We start from the raw sequence: 22,826 nt of genomic DNA, 5'->3' as shown, positions 1-22,826 counted from the left end.
CATTTTCTGAAGTTAGTACAGTTAAATGTCATTCTAATTTCCTTCCTTAAGTGCTGACATCTATTCTTGACATCAGTCATAAATGGAGACACAGGAATCCTAATATATAATGATATTAGAGAAAGGCAAGGAAACTTATACAGGTAATTGTTACAAATGATATATCACAGATTGAAGACACAGTAGCTCCTCTAGTTCTCCTTCAAACTTGAAGATTATAATTTTTCTCCCTTAAATGCCACCTTTGAGGTCTGGTTAATTGCTCAGCTTTGTCTCAGCTATCTTTAACTCCACCCTAAAGAGAATAACTTATTACTGAATTGTTATAATAGTGATGAACGAGTGAGAAACATACCCTGGTAACTTCCAAAGTGGAAAAAGAATGCCAAGTTTGTTGTGGAGCTCCTGGAACTCATCAAATGTTCGGAAAACAAAAGCTGGCTCAGCTTGTCCTTCTCTCAAAACTCTCACCACATATATCTGCCAGAAACACACATAAAAAAGATAAAAAGCAGTAGTAATGCTCTAGAACTGACTTAAATACAGATATTTTCTAACATTGAACTTTTCCTACTATGGTAAACTTTCTCCCGCATACATTTCCCAGTGTTTGCATTGAATATCAAAGTTTGAACTATAAATAGCCCTCCTGAAATGTTACTGCAAAGTAACAGTACATGATTTTCCCATGATGCAGGTCTACATCTGACAATGAGATAAGTTAAGACTAAGCTGTCAGCATTCTCCATTTTAAGCCTCGTTGTAAATTCATACTATGTACCAGGTGTACAAAAATTTAATACATCTAGACACAGTCCGAACTACTGTGAGAACATACAGGTCCAGACTCTTAAAGTGACAATTTGCCTGGCTAATGTAGGCACATTGCATTAAATAAAAGGAAATTTTACAACTGCTTGAGATACATCCCTAGGACTCAAGAGAAAGCAAAAATGAAAGCTGAGAAACTGCATGGAAAATTATGTTCAGTGAACTCACGAATGAGTCAAATGTGTATCTTAATAAAACGTTCAATTAAACAGGAGGAGGTTCGTTACCTCAGCAGTTTCCTGGAAGATCAAACACTGCTTTGGCTTAGAATTGGAGTACTCAAATACATTCATAATGCAGTGATTCAATATAAAGCTTTTCTTCAGTTCTGTAAGCTTTACCTTACCTAAGCGATATCTGCCAAATTAAATCATTTTCAGCAAATACAGCTTGGAAAGAGATACACGTTAGCTCACTTGCTAAAGCATCTTGAGAAAAATGTAGCTTGAGCTGCCCAGTCCAAGACAACAAACAGCAACAGAAAAAATAAAATTGGAAAGAACATAAGTGCACGTATTCTTAGACTACCAATACAAGTCTTCAAGTGTAACCCGGTTGACTGGCTGAGGGCATTGGTGCCTTGTTTTTAATAAGGCACCAATTTTTTAATCAAGAGTATCAACTGTGACTTTAATGGAAGGTCATAAGAAAACCAGAAAGCATTTGATGTTTAATAACTTCTATTCAGGAAGGAGCCATTTTACAGGAGACAGCTACATAACCGTGTGAACATTACTTAAATTCTAATTCTTTAAATCAGATTCTGATACAACTTCTGCATTTCTGGATTCCTTTCAAGGTATCTGAAGAATATTCTTGGATGGTAAAAAGACCAATCTCTACTGTAGCAACCCTGTGGTGGGTTTACCCTGTGTCAGCAGATATATGGTCACATAATTGCTTGCTCCCTCCCACACTCCAGCTGCCAATACATGGGAGAAAACAAAAGCACAATGAAACGACTCCTGAGTTGAGATAAATAAACAGTCCTCGGGACAGAAAAGTGGGAAGTGATACAAAAAACAATTTCTCACCACCTCCTAGAAGTAGACTCATACTCAGTAAGCCCCCAATCAAAAGCCAGCTTGGAAGATTATTTCCCTCATGCTACTTCTCTTAATCCCTCCCCTATTTTTAAATTATTATTATGTTTTGGTGTTTTTTTTTTTTTTTAGCTAGATATGATATTGTAGTGTATGGAATAACTCTTCGGTCAGTTCAGGTCAGCTTCCACATCCTCTTCCATCTCTGTCCATCTGCAGCCTAGTCACAGGTAGTAGCAGAAAAAAAGAGCCCAGGCTGCTATGGACGAAGTTGCTCCAACTCAGTCAGACCTAGTACAACTCTGCTCTTCTTCAGCAAGCAAGCCAACAAATCCATATTCAGAGCAAGATTAAGGCTTCCATTTTGAAATTTTGTTTTTATTTCTGGTTCATGATAGAACTCCATTTTGAGTGTACATGTCCAGGCTCTCCCAGTCAGTGCAGTCAGACTTCAGGAAACTAAGGTTCATCCTGGATCTGGCATCAGTGCCTAACTCAACATTATCAGGCTGTATTTATTTAATCTCTGTCAATAAAGGAAACCTAGCTGTCTACCTGTAAGGTAGATACTTAAATGCTACCAGGCAAGTTACCCCTGGACTAATTCACTGTGACTATAATGAATTTATGTCAGGAATGAGAATGTATCTCATTGGAGGAAAACACACATTATCTTCACAGAGTGAAAGCAGATTCCACATACTTACATAATGCTTGTCTGGACTATATCTCTTCTGATATGTAAATACAGATACTTGTTTGATTCGGCCATCTTGTTTAAGAGAATATGTTTTAGCAGAAAATGAGAGGATGGGTTCATCATTAGAAGGTAGTCCTGAGAAACGCAGCTGAGCCAAATTATGAATAAAGAAATTAAACTTTGTGGCAACACTTCCCAGACTGGATTCAATCAACCTACAGGAGAAAAAATAACTTCAAATGCTAGAACACACAAAAACCTCCTCTTTCCTCCACTCCAGCCCCATTTAAAACTCCTATTGGAAGTGTTGTCCTTCCCTCCCCATCCCACAAAAGCACTTTAGGGAAAGCTTCTTGATACTGTGTGCATTTCAAGGATATCAACATGTACACCACTATTTAAGTAATCTGGGACGCATTCAAAATGCAAGTCTCAAACAACAGAACAGAATCAAGCAATTCAACTGCACAAAGTAATTCTTCAGGGCAAAATATTCTAGCACAAGTATTAATCATACATGAAACTGATCATATCTTTGCAGTTCAATGGGTAGGTGATGGGTATTCTGTGGTTGCATAACCTAGCTACTCAGCTTCTTCAGACACCTTTGCAAACATCTTCAGTATATTTTACCCAAAGCAGAGAGCTCCTGTTTAAAGGATGATGCTGGTGGATATTTTTGTCCTTTCACTCAGCCAGTACCTTGTAAAGAAAATGGTAGCTTCTGCATCTGTTGTTTGAGGCTGGAGAGCATCCTGGACATACTTCAAGTCCTGCACCCCACTTAGTTCTGGCAACCCAGAAGAAAGCATCTGCAGGAAAATAAATCTGCAGTTATAACAAATCAGATGTGATTTTTACATTGAAATAATTTAAACTCTTAGACCTTCAAAGTCATTTGAAGCTGCAATACATTGCTTAATGCTAACAGAGGTCAACAACTACTTCCAATCAGCAGCTAATTCTCATGTGTACTTCTGCTAAGTTAAAATGAGCTAACAAAGCTTTACAAAGTAATTTATACTTTCTTAATTTTAAACTCTCAGGAGGCATGTAGGTGGTAAAGAAAAAAAAATCATCACAGACAACCTTCTTAAAAATGCCCATCTGAATCTGATCTTTCTGGCTTTTACAGGAATGCATCAAGAGTTCCTGCAACATCAAAAACTTAGGATTTAATAACCACCCAACATTACAGATGAAGTTTCAACTAACTTCAATAAAAATGCTTACCAGGGAAAGTAGGTTAAGGAAGAGGTTTGCATGTTTCCTTATCAAATTGTAAGCTTGACAACAGAGATCCACAAACAACTGAAAGCGAATTGTGGGTTTTTCACCACCATTAATGACATAAGCCATATCTGATGTTAGCACAAAAGGAGCCCGATCCCTGTTCAAAGTGCACATAATTCATATGTTATTTACAAAGTCTATTCACTTTGTCATGTGCTTCCCTCTGTTCCCATCCCCAGGTACTGATATCAAACAACCCATTAATACCACTTTAATTTGCTGGGTTGGTTTTAGCTGCTTAAGTTTCCAGCACATTCACACAGACCTACTTAAGAATCTCCTGGACCAACACTTGGAAGCCAGGTTACTTTACAGTGCCTTTCATCCATCCCTCATTTCTGGAAGCCGTAACACACAAACACAAGATGTCTGTCACTTTTCTAAGTGTTTTAAGAAAATCCCCAATGAGATTTAAACATATTTAGCACAAAAATTCTTAAAGAATTAATGCAGTTTTGAAAAATTTAAGTTAAATATTGATCCTTATTTCAACCTACCAGAAGCTAGGACAGTAATTCTTTTTGAAAGCTATGCTTAAGTGCTTCGACTTCAAAAAGTTATAGAGATCAGAATATGAAAATAAAAAACTGGGAACTTTTCAGAATTCTATACAAGTAAGTTTGAGGGCATTCTGCAAACTCAGCAATTAGATTGGAAGATATCGGCTTCATACTAAACACAGTACTTAACAGGAATTTAAATGTTAATCCTTATTAAAACATACAAAAAAATCACTTCATCCTCTACTTTGCTTAGCTATGGAAAATACCTTTTAAAGCTACCAAACATCTGAGCGTGACCCAAAAACTTTCCAAAGTCAATATGAAACATATGCCCTGTGTTTCGAAGCATTATGTTATCGTTGTGGCGGTCACAAATTCCCAGCACGTAAGTAGCGACGCAGCATCCTGCACAAGAATAAATGAAGTTTTCTGAAGCCTGGGAATGAAAGAAAAAAAAAAAAGTGAAATGAGAATAAACATCCATAGAAAAACAGCATTCATATGTTCAACAGTCGATCCTGACAGGGGTAAAATTCAAGCCAGATAAAACAGGTCCTAACATTTACCTTTGTCTAGAAAGTGTTCTCCAGATAGCTTTGCAAAATTCTTTAGAAATCATAATCTCCAGCAAATAGTTTATTTTTAGTACATGCAAGATAAAGGAAGAATTGAAGGCAGATGACACAGTGTAAGTAGTACGGGGGAAGGGAAGGGTACGTGATATTTATTCTCTAGCGTATATTAACAGCACTGTAACCAGTAGGAAACATTTTATTCTTGGCATCCTATGTCCCAAGAGACCACTGCTCCTAAACCACAATGAAGAGCAGCTATCGTTCCTTCCTATCATCAACAAGATGTAATGGAATGTTGGTGGGAAGGTTCCTCCTCTACTGCTATGCCACCACCATCTGCCTCTGAGCCAACAAAATAAAGCAGAAGACAATACTTTAGGAGCTGCCCTCGCATAAGGAATGTGTGTTTTGTTTTTTTAACTCTTTCTGAAGAACAGGAAAAAATTAAGTTTCCTAAAGACTTAAACTTCAATGTAAGATCTGGAACAAGAATTGCTCTCTCTTACGATATTATTTATCCCATTTTAAAAGGTCTTCAACAGAAGAACACTGAAAAAAGTTACCTTCTCATATTCCTCCTCTGTAGGATTATACTTTCGCAACCATTCTGCCAGAGGCTTGTCTTTAAAAGAACCTGTCACTCCATATTCCACTTGAATTTTCCTAAGCGTTTCCGAAGCAGGAACAAGTTCTACCATACCTTTATATAAAACATAACAAAGTATTATGTAGGTAAGTTATATTGCATTTTCACTATTTGGTAGAAAGTTTATTGACAGCAATTGACTTTATAATTTAACATTAGCTTATTTGAAAATCCAGCTAGATGTAAAATGTTCTATTAGTCTAGCAAGCATTTCTGCAGACTGCATTACAATGCTTTGCCATGAAGCACGTAGAGATTCAGTTTAGGTTTACTTAATTACAATCAGTTATGGTTGATAAAATACATATATAATATATACTTTTACTCAAAGCATTACTGCTTGATAACTCTCTAGTACATAAACTAGTATTGGTCTATAACTAATAACTGTAAAATATTTTGATTATGTCATTTCTCAAAGACACAGTCCAGCAAACTAGTAACTTCTAATGGCTGGTGAGCATTGAAATAGATCAGCCTGCCTTCAACAATAAAGCAAAGTGGGATTTCCATGTGGCCTGATTTTGGAGACATCATTTACTAGAAATATTTGTAGAGCTAGATCATAAAAAGAAAACATTTCATTAAAACAGCTAGAATTCTATCTTGGCGAGGGTTACTATGAAAAAAACTACAGTTTATGTCTATTTTTACTTCTCACTTTAATCCTTCAAGTACTTCAGGGATCAACAAAAAATGCAAGATGCTATGCAATCAAGTCACTGCTCCACGTAAGAAGAAATGCCATCTGCTTCTTTAAGAAGAAAAAGCCTTCCATAAACTGAAGCTTTTGGCATAGTTTCACCAACCTGAATTTTCAACCCCTTTATACATTTTAGGACTTTTCATCACACTGTTCTGACCGAAGAGATAAATTTCTGCTTACCCTCTTAAAGATCCCGTGTTTCCTAATAGCTATCTGTGAAGAATTAGTGACTTAACTTGCATAAAGCATGTCCAAGATGCAAGGCAGAATTTATACTGAGTTCTGCAACTTTAAAGTTTCTAACTTAAAAACCTCATAATCCCAAGGAATTCTGAGTTGCAAAAGACAGTAATTTTGTGAGGGGTGCGGGAAAGGGATTAAGTTTAGTTTCATTTTTTCTTCTTTTTGCACATTTCTATGCTCTCTGACTCAACTGTGGCAGATTCCAAATATCTTGGAATTTCAGTTTTGACCTGAATGTTTTCTTACTCCATAAATAACTTTCATAATCAAAACTGCCACAGTACCACTGGCTTCCTGTGCTGCAGTATGGAAATCGGGAAAAATCTTATGCTTTTATTGTGACATTTATGCATTTGTGCCACTATTCATCAACAGCAGAATACATAAAAATCTCAGGAGTTGAGAAGACACATTTAAGTGCAACTCTGCCATGAGGAAATTCCAAACAATTCAACTTGCTAGACTTGTGAGTACTGAAGTTCCTTGTAAGGAAGGCTTTTGGCTTTCCAGTGTTTACTGAGCCTGCCTGCGACTATAAATTTTCTCTGTGAGCACGATAAAAATTTGGGTAGTGTGAAAGACAAGCACAAAAATTACGGGCAGCATCTGGTGTTGTACCTCGATCTTTTCCAGTTGAGAGGCACTTGAAGATAACCATCCGTAGATCGAGTCCCTCCTGCAGCCAGATCTTATCCATGATCTTAATCATCTGTAAAGCCAACATATCTTGTCGCAGATCTTCTCCAACCTTAATGGAAATACAGAAGTTAAACAGAAACATGATATGCTTTCAGCAGATCCGAACTGGAGACCTTAATTGCTTTACATTTTAAGTGCGGGATACATTACCCTGCTTATTTCCTTACAGCTACACACTTTAGATAGAGAGACTACGAGCTAAAGTTTCACATGGAGTATCCCGACTTTCACATTTCACAACCTGTTCAGATGTTAGTTATCTTTAAACATTACAATTTCAGAAGCTATCTTATGAAAATGCTACATCTCTTCATGTTCCTTTTTATAATTAAAGCCTTATGACTTCATTCTGGAAGATGTGAGAGAGTATCCCAGGGGAAATTGTACTTGTCCTTTAAAGAGAGCAGCTCTAGTTCTTCCATTGGTATCAAGTACCATTTAACATTTTTCCAATACACATATAAGGCCTACCTTAAACATCACATTAATTTCTTCTCCCAGAGGGTCTGCATTTATCAGTGCAATTTTCAGTGGTACAGCGTTGGAGCTGAAGAAGGAACACGCCTACAAGTAGATTTAGTGTTACTATTCAGAAAGGAGTGCTACTGCTAGTCCAGGAAACAGGACATTGTGACAACAAGCATGTATGACACAATGTAGATATTCAGACTTATAACGTTGCAATTGTTTTGCATGCTTTTCCTTTGAATAAAGGGTGCTTTGGCTGATATTTGTTGAATTCCTGTACAAAAGCCAACAGTTCAGCACAGCAACGTTTTATATTGAATAGAAGAATGAGTAAAACATGGATAAATGTTTTACCAGCAACTTTTTAAACCTTAAGTATAAAAACTGGATATGTGTGCCTTCCACTGTATTCTCATTTATCTGTTTTCAAGAACATGTTCATGATTTAATTAACAGTTAAAATAGAGAAGAAAAGCAAAAGGAACTGTGTGTCTACGTAGGACTAAATCCCATGCTCATGGACCGTTAGTTTCTCAGTTATGCACAACAGTAGCTTGTGGTAGCAATGGTAAGGGATGGATGGTTGGACTAGATGATCTTGTAGGCCTTTCCAACCTTGTGATTCTATGATTCTGTGAATATAATCAAGGCTGTCAAAGCAGACATAGTCAAACTTCATAGTTCAACAATAAATAATTGATCAGCTTCTACACTATCATTTGTTGCACTTTCATAATGAAACAAAGCTATTGCCTGCTTCCCTGTCACAACCAGTAACAGGGACATTCGCTGATTTCATGATATTTATGTGCTGTTTTATCTTTACAGTGGTATTCACTTTTCTCTTTTGATTACTACTGAAAACAGGACTTTTTCATACACTTTTGAGTATTCTTCTACAGCCAGAATTACTGGTCTCAAAGCAGAAAAGGTCTGAAGAAATAATCACTTCTTAAATTATTTACTAACAGTACCTTCCCTTGGTTTTACATAAATATTTGTGTCGTTTTCTTTTCTTAATTAATTACTCCCTCTTTCAATCAGGATTTTTAATAAAATACTCTTCAACTAGCATAAAGACTTTTTCAAGAAAGTAAATTAATTTTGCTATTTGTAAAAGCTTTGCCTGTGGGTAATGTTGACCAAAAAAACCTATACCTTAATATTTAGTTCTTTTGCCACAAGACTGGGATTGAGAGGCAAACGGCATTTGTTCTTCAAGAAAAATGACTGTACACGTTCCATACCACTTTGTAAGGCAGTCTGCAAATAATCAAACAAAAAAAATTGCTGATAATTCCCAACTGGAGCATCTACGCAAAACTTCTGGGCAAAGCTGCCCTGAAACATATCACAGTATTTTATCTTCTCAGCGCCAAAGGAATAAAAAAAAAAACAAGTTACAACTGAAGATTTACCTATTAAAAATGTATAAACATAGCAGTACAGTATTAACACTTTTTTTTTTAAACTAAAACAGATGATAGCATTCCACTCTACCAAAATGTTAACTCATATTATAACTTATAATTAATAAGTAGACATCCCATTCTTTCACATAATTGGATCATTCTTAAGCAGTAATAGCTTTAAATCCAAATCCAGCTTATCGCACACAGAAATCATCCTTCTTTCTTTCCCCATCCCCTCACACAATCTTATGTTTCAACCGACAACAAATCTGACAGACACTGACTTACTTAACCCATTAGGCTTGCTAAAACGCAGAGTGACAGACTCACAGATTTTCCTATATATTTTATATATATCATTTCATCAAACCAACTAAGAAGGTTTTATCTTCTTTAACAATACTAAAATTTAATATACATACCTGTCGACCAGAGACGCTTGTTTGCTTTACTTTTTCCGCTACCATTCCAAAAAGCTGCACCAGTCTGGTCTGTTTCTCCAACTCTTCTCTTAGCCCTTTCCCACAAACTGAAAGAAAGGCTCCAAGAATTTGCTCATATCTTACACCAAACTTTGGATCATATAATGTGTCTTTAAGAAGCCTGAAATAAATGATTAGAATTAAAATGTTTTAGTACTGGAATGTTCACAGTATTTTATTTTAACGAATAGGTATTACATACACACAAATGTAAAAGGTGAGAAGTTTGTATTTTGTAGGGATACTGTCTTTTCACAAAAAAAAATAATACTGAAAATGCTACTTTTACAGCAAACATTATGTGAAAATGGAACAAAGGATATCTTACCAGTAAATGTAGTGTGCTATTCGAATATTTCCCAATGCTCGTGCCAAAAGAAATTGGACGAGAGCACTGTCCAGGTAGGTTTCATACTTCAATGCCTAAATGTTAAAATAAATAAATAAAATAAAACAAAATAAAATAAATTGGGTCTAAATTTAATTACAGATGAAGACAGATTTTATTACTAGTGCACTGATAGAACCATCACCAACTGAGGGGACAGTCACAGAACAACCATCTACTTACACTGTTTTCTATCCTATGCATTAGTTAAGGTTACTAAGTATAGAGTTATGCCATTGCGGTTCCATGATTAGAAGTCAGAGACTCCTTTGGATTTTCAACAGCAAAAAATTAGAAGTACGGTGTCAACAGTAAATCTTACCTGCACAAACTGAGGGAGGAAATCTGTTAATTCATCATCACTTAATGTTTCTATCCAGTTCACAGCTGTATTTCGCACCTCCTGATCAGCAAACCTAGCAAGTCACCACAAATCCACATTAAGCTTATTGTGTTTGTGTTTGCATGGCACATAAACAAACCTTTACTCTGTTTTCTTACTTTGAATCAAGTAGTTCCAGTGCAGCTAGGGGTGGTAAAGGAGGCCACTGCTGAAGTAACGAATATATTTCTGGAAGACTTGCCCAGTCCCAGTGTGGAGCACTAGCCAGTATTTTTGGTAAGCTATTAGTGTGACTGTGACAATAATGTCTCCTCTCCCACAAAAATTCTTTATCTTCTTTTGATAGCCTGCAGACAAAAGCATTTCAGTTTGTAGTGCAAGTTATAGAGCATCATCCACATAATTCCATTGGTCACTGTATACAGAAAATTTTATATACTAAAAGCCATTTTACAAGTCATGTAAATTTCCTCCATAAAAGTCTAAAGCAGAGCCAAAACGTTATGGAAACAGATGTTCAAAGCTATAATTTGCACAAAACAAGAATAGATTTTAGTGGTCAGAAAAAAAACAACAACCAGGCAGTTAACATTAGGTTGGTGCAGATGACTAGGAAAACCTGTCAGAAATGTTTTCAGGGAGCATGAACAGCCTCCGCTGAACTGCCAATGCCCCTCATAACTGAAGAAACACCACGTGGGAACAGGCATAAACAACAGGCAGTCAGAGTAGCAGGAGAATATTACAGCACTAGCCACAGAAATTACAAGCAAATTATTAAGTCAGCAGCATTATTTTACAGGTTTTGTTCAATCTCTTGTTTAAATCTCCACAGAACTTCAAAAATACAATAGAAGCATATTAAAGAATCTCAGGAATACACGAGCATCCTACACCCTAGCTGCACACTGTCACGTACAAACAGACCACAGTTACAAAGAGAAGAACATACCCAATAGTATTATCCTTAGAGAGAATGCCAAGGAGACGTTCTCTCAGTGGTTTTTCTAATGCTTCTATGGAATGATGCACAGTAGTCTTAGCAGCTTGAGGAATTGTATATTCAATATCAAAAGCATGGGATGGAAAATCAACCTAAAAAAACAAAACAAAACAAAACAAAAAAACTAAGAAAAGTGCAGAGAGCTTCTCCTTCCAGCAGCACCAGGTGTTTGGGAATCTCAGTTCCTTAGTCCTGCATGTGTTGTAGTTTTCAGGTATGGTTCCTGAATTTTTATTTTCCCCATCTTAATTCTTCTAACATTACTGTATACCTAGAGCTGAGATTAATCCAAGAACTATTAAAAAAAACCAACACACTAAGTGGTTTCAATCTAACCATCACCTCTAATGACACGTTGGGATTGTGAAGTTATGCCTAACAAGGTACCTTCTATTAAAAGGGAAATTTGGACACTGAATTGAGGATGAGAGGCACTTATATTCCATGAAGAAACTGGAATTGCTACCACTTGGGCTGAGACAATTCCCCTTTTGCACACATCTCTATAGACTGTGTTTCAAAACTGTTTCTTTGCCAGTACTGATAAACGGATATCTAAGAATTTCCAGTATTTTCAACTTCAACAGAGTGATTGTAAATACATACATTTACAACAGCTTCCCATTCTTTGCTCTTAAAGTTTAGGAACTGCTATTCTATGCTGGCTATCAAATATGACACTTTCCCTCCAAACAATGGATCTATTATCACTCCTGTAAAAATTAGTCACAATATTCACAAAAATGCAGTCAGGACAAATCAGAAGCATATATAACCTGCAGTACTATTCTTCCCATATTTCCTTTCTTACTGGCCATCCCTGAAGCATGACTCGGAAGTAATGAGGTCCAGAGTTGCAAGAGCTTTGTCCCACAAGTTAACAATCTGAGAGAAAAAACATACACAGGTATTGTGTCACAATCTGTTTGCTTCAGCAGAGTATTAGTTATTAAAATAACATCTAAAAAGACAAATGGCTGCTGAGGGTAAAATAAGTCAGAAATATTAAAGCCTAACTATGACTTTTTATTCTTCCCATGGTTTTAGTTAGCTACAGTTTTTAGTTCCTGCCCACTAGCATTCTACTTCCAACTGCAACTGGAATTTTTGCCTCGTGTCTTTAATTACACAAGTCTGGATTTAATTTCTGTAAACTGCAAGTATATTAGACTGTAGCAACTCTACAGCTGCCCTATACTAGTCATTCAGCATCCTCTTGTGCAGCACACCCTTACTGTAGCACTCTACCTCAACAGAAAATACAGTTCTCTTCCCAAGCTAACTACTATGACAATATGGTGTAGCATGAAATAAGACTAATTTTGCAATTCAAATCAAAACAAAAACGATGTTTGCAATCACATACTATGAAATGAGGCATTTAGGAGACACAAGTGCAATATTTAAGATTGAAGAATAAAAGGAAAGTCATTCGTGAAAACAGATTCAGGTCTCAGTGGACACAGAAAGCAGCTGCAAGCTATCTTTGCAGTGCAGGAAAGCCTTAACTGCTATGTAGCTGCAGACTTTTGGGATGATCAGAATACAAAAGCAGAAATAGAACAAGAGCTCTGTGTAGTAGCAAAGGATGCCAACCATGTGTAAAGACATAAGCAATACATAGTAATAAGAGTCCAAAGAAAGATTAGGGGCCTTCATTGACAATTAGATAATGTAAGCTTCTATCTAATAAGATCTGGAAAGCAGAATCACATACAAAAATAAAATCTGAAGTGTAATTCCCAAAGCTATTTTGCAACAGTGTGATCATTTCCACAACATTTTGCCTAATTTTGGTGTCCACAGTTCAAGTCTATTTGTTTAAGTTTCATAATTTAGATACCAGAATGATTAGCATTTTGGAATACACCGAGTAATGGAAGTTTCAAGGAAAAGGAAAATCCAGGAACACTTAAGTGAGGAGAATTATAGAATACCTTCCATTTTAAGTGATAAAAGAGCAGAAAAGGATCTGCAACTGCATTTAAAAAAAAAAGACCAAACTAGAAATATGCTGTAAGCTTTTTTTTTTTAAATAAAAATTAAAATTAAAACTGTTTAACTCTGATTTCTGTTACTTATACAGGTTAATAGCAGGAATAGCTAATTTTGCCCATTTATGAAAATACATATGTTTTTCAAAATATAGATATATTTTAAAACACAGTATTTTGATTTTCTTTCTTGATGGATTGTTTATTACCATTCTATTATCAGAGTAGAAAAATAAATCTTTCCAAAAGGTAAGATCTATTTAATCAAACAACCTTCTAGTTTGTTTCCTATATTGTAGACTCACGAAAACATGCAGCATCAAATATTTTACAACCAAGACAAACATGTGTCTAAAGAAAACAGAACTTGTAAATACTACAGACCTTGAGTTAAAAGTATTTTATCTATATAAGTTTGAGCCATCACCATATTTAGATCTACAAAGAGAACTGAGTGAAGAAGAATTTATTTTCCTATCTTAAAACAGTTTGGCAGATTTCTTACACAGTGACAGGGGAGGCTAGTACATTTACCTGCTGTCAGGATTCTATTGTTTTTTTGGTTTTTTTTTTGTATTGCAGTTGACACTATACCTACTGAATCCATTTGCTTGCTGTGAACATTTTTTGCAGCCTCTATCACTCATGCACTGGCTGTCTGCACTTCATCTGCTAAAATATATACGAATAGCAACCAAACTGTCTCTGGCCAATATAACATTTTTAAAACTCACGTAATGCCACACTCATCAAGAATACACTCCTTCAGTGTTGAAGGAAGGCTATCCTTTCAGCAGGCAGTGATGTCTGCTGACCCTTAAGCCACATATGATTTAGAAGGAACAAGTCCTGATCTGAATGTCAGTGGATACCTTAAAGGACTACTTCTGTTGTGATTATATCCTCAGCTGCTACATGCTTACAAACTGTGACACTAACATGACCTCTCTTGATCCACCTTACCATGGGTCAACAGTATTGCTATCACTTTAATCCAAACATTCAATTCACCCCTGCAGGTAAGTTCTTCACCAGTTAAAAGGAAATACTATGAAATATTTAATTGACAGTGTTATTTCTATATAAATACAGTCTAAGATTGCTGCCTTTGTCATTTCCTAATAAATTGAGCAGCAAGGAAGCAGTTTCTATAATTATGGGAGCAGACAGAAGCTTATAGAGAATACATCATATTAATAAGCTTACCCGTATTTTGGATACTTACCGCCTAAAATCAAAAAGAGGTAGAGAAACCTGACCCAACATTTCAGGACCCTTTCTCTGCTTGTTTGAATCAGGAGAACTCCCACTATTTTGATTTAAGATTCCAAACAAAGTTAGACATAAGACTGATTCCAAAGGCAGTTGTGAAATCTGGATAGGGAAAATTATTCTATAAAATAAAAGTGTTGAAATAAGTCAGTCATAGAAGGTAAATCAATCATTAGTAAATTACAGGCTTGTCATCTATATAAACTGTCAATGCCTTTTGCTTACATTATCACTGAAGGATAAATGCTAAACTTTATGGAATCTTCTGCACCAATAGCTCATAAAATCTGCTGAGCTACAATTCTGTACGGTAGCTAGATTTAGAACAAGCCTTTATAATAAGCAGAAGAACAAGCCTCCTTAATCTTCTATTAAATCACATTCCTTGCACAGAACTGCACGGTCTAGCATAACCTGTCTTCCCACTCTGCTCACTACCAGGGCACATACAATTCTGTGTTAGCCACCTCCTCAATGGTCAGATCTGATGGAAGAGTCAGCTGACAACAGTTTCCCATCTCAATGAAACAACCCATAAAGAACTACTGAAAGCCAAATGTACCAAACAGTGCAAAGCAGACAACCATAAAGGTCACAGCTGAGCAGTATACACCTCACCAGACAATTCGAACTCAGAGTATTGTTGACACTTCTCACTGCTTGAAGTGTTCTTTAATTTTCTGCAACTTATAGACTAATTTTTTGCTATGTATTCACAGCATATTACTAAGCCAGTTAGACTATAAAACACAAAAATTATATTAGGCAGCTTATTGTCTAACACCTTTCACTGCAATAAATAATCACTTGCCAGCAAAAGATCTGACAAGTGATTGCATCATCAAAAGAAAAAGGTAATCCAAGCAGTCTCAGGAGGCAGGTATTTCAGAACCTGAAGCTTTCAATTCTGGTCTACAATAATTTGTCACTGTAGGCTTTTAGAGTATTCTTCAGGGTCCGCCTCTGAGCTTTAAAAATGGTCAGGAAACAAGGTATAGGGCAACATGGAGCTCACCTGACACTCCAATTATGACAGACTGCCTGATAACTATAAAGAGTACACTGTATATAAATGTATATATAAATAAAATGAAAAATATTTTCCTCTCTCAGAAGATATCACCTGTTGTTCTCACTGTATTTCTTCTTCTCTGCATGCCCTTCCTTCTATTCTTACCTTTCTACTCTCTTTCCCTGCTCCATAAAGAGAAATTGAGCTTTAGCAGCACAAAACATTCTCATGTGCTGTAGACAGATTAAGCACTTATGCACGTTATCTCTTTATAGAAATACCTTAAATTAGATTTATAAATTGGATACAAAGTTGCTGTGATATATTTGTAACAAGAAACTATTCACCATCGATGTCAATAGAAGTCAGCTGCTTTTCTTCCCTATTTAGAAAGTCTGAGAACTGCTTAAAAACAAGCGTTATTCATCTTTCCTTAAGCAATGCAAGCTGTTCCCATTACAAGGAATCCTATGATCTTCCCAACTCATTATAGTTGTACTCTATAAATACATTGGTACCGGGCAATTGTCCAGCATTTCCATTCCCACTTTTAAAATGAGAGGTCAAATACCATTCGGAATAATATTTCTGATTTTGGTCACAAGTCTTGCACATTATTCTTTCAACGCTTCAGGTAGAACCAGGAGCAATAGCTGACTGAATAAGCATATTCAGCTGCTAGGTAGGTAGGTATAGCAAAAAAACAAAAAAAAACAACTATTTTGCAGGGGCAGTTAGTATTCTAAAGGCACTTACAGTTCATCCCATTTAATCAGGTAGAAGAAGCTCTTGTACGTTCCAACCTTCTTGGACTGCACAGGCTTGAAGAGATCTTTTCCATTATGGGTCAAAGAACAAATCAAGTAGTACTTTTCAAAACTGGACAAAGGAAAAAGTAAAGTAAAGAAAAAATAACTTCATAAAGGGATGGTTTTCTACAACTAATAAATTACTTACTTGGATATCCAATCAGAACAAATTCCATGTGCAGCAAATATTGTGAACTGGAGATGTTCTGTGGCAGTCCATGCTTCCTTGGTAGCCTTATCTTTTGGAGAAACTGGTGCAGAACTGCTACCACATGAACTTGTGTGGAGTTGCAGAAGGGCCTCAACTGCTCTTGTCAACAGGTCTATGCTTCCTTTCAGAGGACTTTCAGGCTGCAGCGAGCCTAAATTGTAAGTTACCTTTAATGCATATCTTCCTTAAAATAGTCACCTTGAATCCACTTTTAGTAAGACTGAAGAACTCTACTCACCAGATGAGCTCTTGCTAGCATCATCGCCACATTTCAAGGATACCTACACAGTAAGTTAGAGCACATTTCAATACCAAGAAAACTGTACTCATGTCCCATTGCCCTTACAAATCAACTTGACCAGAAATTAAACATCTGAATTAGGATCATGTTTGTGTTAATACATATTTTTACTCAATTAAGTTCCTCGTGAGTTAACCGACAGTTGTCACAAGTTTCACATCACGTAGAAACTATTCACCAAGTTCAAAACGTTTTGTCAAGTCACAACTATCTTGACATATTTTACAAGGCTCAGTACATTGGAATATTGGTCAGGGGACTCTAGCTTCTCTAAGCAAACACAGGGCTGTAACAGATGAGAGCAGAAGCTAGTAGCTCAATTATGTATCAGTTTAAGCTCAAATAGCTGTTTTGCAACACTTGCAAATGCATCTTTTGTAGGAATAGTTACCATAAAAAAAAAGTCAAACTAAGAAAGCTGAGGTAGGTATTCCCACTATCTGATGTTTTTTGCTACTTAGTCTGCGAAAAAGGAAGTCTAAACATAATACAGTGTTACCACAATGTCTGGTCTCATCAAGGACACTGCTGAAGTCTGCAGGCATCAAACTAATCATGGGAATAAACTCCCTACTAATAAGGGAGGATTTCATGCCAAATTCAACTTCTGATAAAAACTAAAACTTTCAATGAAAACTGAATAGGTGATTTAAAAGCAAAACTTCTTGAATTCCTAAAACTTGAGAAAGTGGATAAGAATTTTGTCACAACTGCAGAAGAACAAAAGCTCTACTTACATCTTCCATGCATTAACCGAGCATCTTGTCAACATAAAGTTATGCCAAAAATTTCATTTTTTAAATGGGGAAAAAAAAAAGGCAGAAATTTTGAGAGAGGAAAGAAATAATAAAAAAAACCACACCATCTTCCCTCTCAGAAGAATTACCATGTGTCTCCAACATACTTGCAAAGTAGATCAAGTACTCTGGATGGCAGGATGACAAACACTGCTGAAACAGCTTCATATGTTTTTATTTTCTACCTGTCAATTTACTGTTTGCTTTCATATTTTTGGCCACAATGCTGAACCACAAGCCAATTACAAACAAAAAATGAACATAAAAAAAATTCAAGCAGTATTTTACGACAGGATTAGATGCCACCTAATTCCATATTTACAGCAATCCTATATACTTTTATATACATTACCATCAAGTCAGTATTCATCACAAGAAAATGGCAACTTTTTACTGATAAAGTGATATCTTTCTCAAATTCTCTTGTGATAGCATTTCCTTCGCAAGTTACTTTTACACTGCAATGTAATTCTTTTTATACAGCATTCTCCTATCAAAGTACATTGGTGAAATATATAACTTGAATTTTCCTGTCCTTTTACATAAGTGTTCTGCATTTCTCTGCAAGAGTTTTACCACTGGTGAAAGCTGTATTTATTCAGCCTGTGATTTTGCAAGACTTCAGCTTAGTATTACAAATATATAACTAAACTGTAGGCAAAAACAAGAAACAGAAAACAAGAGAACAGCACAGGAATCACAGTTCTCTCTGATATGGCCTGACATAGCATTACAAGACTATTTAGCTGTTTTATTTGCCCACTTCTTACTTCAATGGCTTTTTGACTAAGTGATATGAGACAAACACTGCTGAAGTTAACTGTTCATTATAAGCCACTTTTATCATAAAAATCTGCACTATTGTTAAGATTTTATTTTTGTCCATATGCTTAGAAATCCAGGAATGGGACTGCTAGTGTTTTAACATGATACTGCTTTTCACATAAGTACTTCACAAAAAAAAAACAACATCATGTGAATTCCTAATCAAAGCATTACTGCATTGATTTTAGAGGACAGACAGCTGTCTAAAGTTTCCTTCGGTTACATTAAACAGCAGTTGCTGTGACTCAAGTTTCTAGTTAAAAAACTAGAAAATAGTATTTTATAATACTTTCAAGTTGGATTCCAAGTAATTAATAAAATAACAGGAAATGACTGTTAAAAAATTGGGAAAATAAAAATAAATATTAAAACAGGAAAGAAAAAACATAACCCTGTTTAAATCGTTGATAATATTCACAACTATCAGAACTTATCCTTTGGCTTTAAAAAGCATACCTCAGAATGCAATTTATAGTGTGCAAGTTTACCTCGGTGTCTTTAATCCTTGGAAGATTAACAGCCCTCCGCAGCTTCTTCACAGATTCTGTTATCGCAGGAGTTTCTACACCATCCAATGTTAAACAGATTTTCTTCACAGTCTTAATCAAGTGATCCACTGCTTTATGTTGGTTCTAATAAGAAACATATAAAAGAACAGATTGAGTTGGTCACTATTGTAAAATACAACGTTGCTTTTTTTTTTTAAGAAAAATTGACAATAAGATTTTATTACAAGATGCACATCTCAATTATGTTTAACTGTAGTTTAACAACGTGATTAAACAAAAAGCTGTTGTACTGAAAACTTCCTTATAGCTCAGTTGCCAATGTTGTAAAAACAGAACTAGTACAGAGTGCAGCACGGTGTCCCAAGAAATATTATGAGGTTTCCAATCACTCTTTCCTTTAGCTCAAGGCAAATATCATATAATGAGACATTAAGCTCAAATTCCCGTGTGATTTTTGTTAAAATTAGATTAAAAAAAGGATATTCAAGGAGTGTGAGGAAGGAATCACACTAAAGAAAAACCTTTTGAATTTCATCTCTTTTGAACACAAAGATTCAAACTACATTTACACTAACGTAGCCTCTGTAACAAAACATAATTATCTTTTTGACTTCACTTTAATCTACTGTTTGAAAAATGTTGCTTGCAATGGTTTGCTTTGCATAATATTCAACTCAAATGGTTCTTAGAGATCAAGCAATTGCAAACTGCCATCCTGGGGGTGAAAAGGAATTAAGTACACTTAAACATAACCTCCTAATGTTCTCTTCAGTGAGGAAAAAACCTCTCCATTTAAAACCAAAGAATTCTAAATTTTCTTTTAATATTAGCAGTCTTCATCTAAAACACATACAGATAATGAAAATATTTGCTTCAAAATAACATCTTTTTACTCTGTTTACTATCACTTATGATCACTTAGAATAGGAGGAATTGGTGTAATATTCTCTTGCTAACACAAACTGATTCCTTTCAAACGCACACAGTCTCACATGACCTTCATGCAAATGGATAACAAAGCAGCCATTTGAATAAAAAAGTTTTTGGACTGGAACTGGCAACAATTAACTTTGCACTGGTAAGAAAATAACCCTAGAAATTGGAAGACACTGTAAATATTTAAGCCTACTTTCCAAGCTATGAACTTGAAGAGAGCAGCTGTTCAGCATATGAAAAGCAAAAACTTCAATGCAATTTTTCCCAGCAGCTCTCAAATTATTAAAAGGACATTAGCTACATTTGAAAGTGTTCTTAGATGCAAATTCAAAGGCTATATATAAGTTATTTACTGATGACATCACCCTACTTTGATCAACAAGCTTCATCTGCTGAATATGTACAGAAAGTCACTTTTGGAAGTAAAAAAATTAAATGCAGTAACTGTTGATATTTGGACTTAGCTGTCACCTACAAAACGTATCTCTGATCTTCAGAAAGGCTCTGTGGACAGAGTAGAAAATAATTCTGAATTGTAATGCTTTGTATTCCTCACCTCAGCACGTGAAATCAGTTAAATAAGCTATTTGAGGAAGCAGCAAGAGCAAAGCAACAAAAACACCATCATATTAAGGAGCACTTAACAACTGACTCTTCTGTAATAGTAAGACTGTGTTCAAAACTATCGTTGAGAACATGGCGAATCATCATCAAGGGAACTGAAAAATCTTATGAACTGATGATATTAAGTGAATATGTAAATAGTGGACAGCAGCTTGTCGAGATCTGCATTCCTACGAAGTTAATAAAACAGACTTAATTATAATATTTTTCATTTCCACCAAGTCTTTCATTTCAAGACTGCTCCTTATGGAAACTTTAAGAAACACACTTCTTAAATAAGCTATTCAAGGTTTCAATCTCCAAGTTAAATTACTACCAGGAGTTAAACTAAACTGGTTGTTGTGGTTTAACCTGGCAAGCAGCTCAGCATCACACTCCCATCACTCAAAGCATCAGTGTGCTATTAACACTGTTCCAGTGGAATCCAGGACACTAGTCCTTTTAGAAACAAGCAAAGTAGGTTGTCTTCAGCTATACTTTCGCATTTGGGAAATGACTCTATTTCACATAAAGCTGTTTCACATTAGCTACAATAGAGTGAGATACCCACTGATTTTGACTATGCTTCTTTAATTAATCCAGTAGTGCAGAGCAAGATGTTATATGCTGACTTCTGTATTCTAAAAATGCAACTTCCACTGTACACACGTGTTACTAGTTAATTGTATAGATTTTGATCTATACAATTGATCTTCAGAAAGAAAGCAAACAAACAAAAAATATGAAGACCAATTATTCTGAATTTATATTTGACATCTTGTTCAGATCTTAGTTTCCCTAAGAACACCTGCGATTTTTTTCTTCCAATTGTCTTATCAGTAAAAATTCTCGTGCTACGTTTGGTTCAGCAATAATTTACAATGACCTTACCTCATTTTTCAGAGCTATTTCAGTTTGCTTATGATAGATATCAAGAAGCTCTTCAATAGAAGATCTGCAAGATACAGTAATTATTAAGCATGTCTGCAAAAGCATAGCATTCTTGGTCAAAAATTCAGCATTGAATTGATAATGAGAAAAACCCACATAATATTACCTTATATTAGGTTCTCTGAAAGGCTTTTCTACTTTATAGAGGTGTTTGGTTAGGTGTATGGGTGTACTGTCATCTTCTTCCTGCATTAAAATATTATATATTGAGTACAGTTCCCAACTGTCTATGATCTATAATACTGTTTTAGAAAACATATTAGTAATAACTGTGGAATAAAGGTGGAAAGATATAAAGTTATCTCTTCAAAAGTGTTAAGAAATAACTGATAGCCTCCAAAACAACTTCACACTGAGGCAGTGGAAAAGAGAAACAGCTACTAAGTGTCCAACTCTGTTCCTCCTTCCCTTTCTCTTCAATCATCAGATGATATATCTAATTAAACTAAAAAACTGTTATCAGCTTATATTTAACTCCAAAATCTGCTGCTTCTCTTTAAGGCCTTAAGTTTAGATCAAAAACTCGTGCACTTCTTCCAGCTGTAGCATTTGGTTTTACATACATTATCCACATTTTACACACCCTTAGTAGAGAACACAATTCCCAGCATAATACAGGATTACTGATTTATTAATTACACAAAAAGCTTTCACCTCAGCTCCACTACCTCTGATGTAAATCCACGAACTCTTTAAGATTAAATTGCTGCTGCATTTTAGAAGGTACTTACTGTTCGTGCCAGACCTCTGCAAATTTCACTATGGGTCACAAGTTGCAGTTTAATTTCTGTATCCCATTTTCGACAGTTCTGAATATATTCATGGCTTCCTACACAGTGCTTACTGTTAAACAAATGAAAGCTATAGTTATTTACACCTAAAATACCCAGTGCTTTTCAGACAACTCACATGGAACATTTAATGCAACCTGCTGAGCTCAAAATAAGGAAATGGTAAATCAATCTCCACATCATACTGCTCAATCAGGCTTTTACTTCAGTGCTATTTTTTAGTATACTATTACAGATACCAACATTTTTGGTAAAGTTCTTTACTATGGTTAACATTGAAACCAAGTATTCTAATCCAGAAAACAAATGGGAGATTTGCCAGTCATGAGCTTTGAAAACAAACAAACCAACCAACAAAAAAAACCCAAACAATTATTAGAAATTATCAGCAGATTTCTTTTCCTGGTTATCCAGATTTAAAAAGGACCCAAAAACTATCCATCTACAGAAATGCTTAAGAAGTCTGCATCTGAAAATCTG

At 35.5% G+C, this 22,826-nt stretch overlaps 1 protein-coding gene across 3 annotated transcripts in view; it reads right to left on the bottom strand.

Annotated features, from left to right (window-relative positions):
* PIK3C2A (phosphatidylinositol-4-phosphate 3-kinase catalytic subunit type 2 alpha) overlaps positions 1-22,826 on the bottom strand; it is a 61,156-nt gene that overhangs the window by 3,321 nt on the left and 35,009 nt on the right. For all 3 annotated transcript variants that reach the window (XM_065755262.1, XM_065755260.1, XM_065755263.1), the window contains exons 6-28: positions 22,287-22,398; positions 21,662-21,741; positions 21,496-21,559; positions 19,045-19,188; positions 16,872-16,914; positions 16,571-16,784; positions 16,370-16,492; positions 14,555-14,722; positions 12,112-12,220; positions 11,285-11,427; positions 10,491-10,679; positions 10,312-10,405; positions 9,930-10,024; positions 9,542-9,722; positions 8,866-8,970; positions 7,711-7,803; positions 7,159-7,288; positions 5,509-5,645; positions 4,637-4,806; positions 3,808-3,964; positions 3,277-3,386; positions 2,582-2,789; positions 356-480 (exon numbers count right to left, since the gene is read on the bottom strand). In XM_065755262.1, the coding sequence (XP_065611334.1) occupies positions 356-480; positions 2,582-2,789; positions 3,277-3,386; positions 3,808-3,964; positions 4,637-4,806; positions 5,509-5,645; positions 7,159-7,288; positions 7,711-7,803; positions 8,866-8,970; positions 9,542-9,722; positions 9,930-10,024; positions 10,312-10,405; positions 10,491-10,679; positions 11,285-11,427; positions 12,112-12,220; positions 14,555-14,722; positions 16,370-16,492; positions 16,571-16,784; positions 16,872-16,914; positions 19,045-19,188; positions 21,496-21,559; positions 21,662-21,741; positions 22,287-22,398 (2,994 nt within the window). The remainder of the gene's footprint in view (positions 1-355; positions 481-2,581; positions 2,790-3,276; positions 3,387-3,807; positions 3,965-4,636; positions 4,807-5,508; positions 5,646-7,158; positions 7,289-7,710; positions 7,804-8,865; positions 8,971-9,541; positions 9,723-9,929; positions 10,025-10,311; positions 10,406-10,490; positions 10,680-11,284; positions 11,428-12,111; positions 12,221-14,554; positions 14,723-16,369; positions 16,493-16,570; positions 16,785-16,871; positions 16,915-19,044; positions 19,189-21,495; positions 21,560-21,661; positions 21,742-22,286; positions 22,399-22,826) is intronic.

Source organism: Cyrtonyx montezumae, unplaced genomic scaffold, assembly GCF_038088225.1.
Source record: "Cyrtonyx montezumae isolate F1298 unplaced genomic scaffold, pur_monq_1.0 scaffold_10, whole genome shotgun sequence".
Classification (NCBI taxonomy): Eukaryota; Metazoa; Chordata; class Aves; order Galliformes; family Odontophoridae; genus Cyrtonyx; species Cyrtonyx montezumae.
The sequence above is the reverse complement of the archived record's forward strand: the minus strand, read 5'-3'. Positions and strand labels throughout refer to the sequence as shown.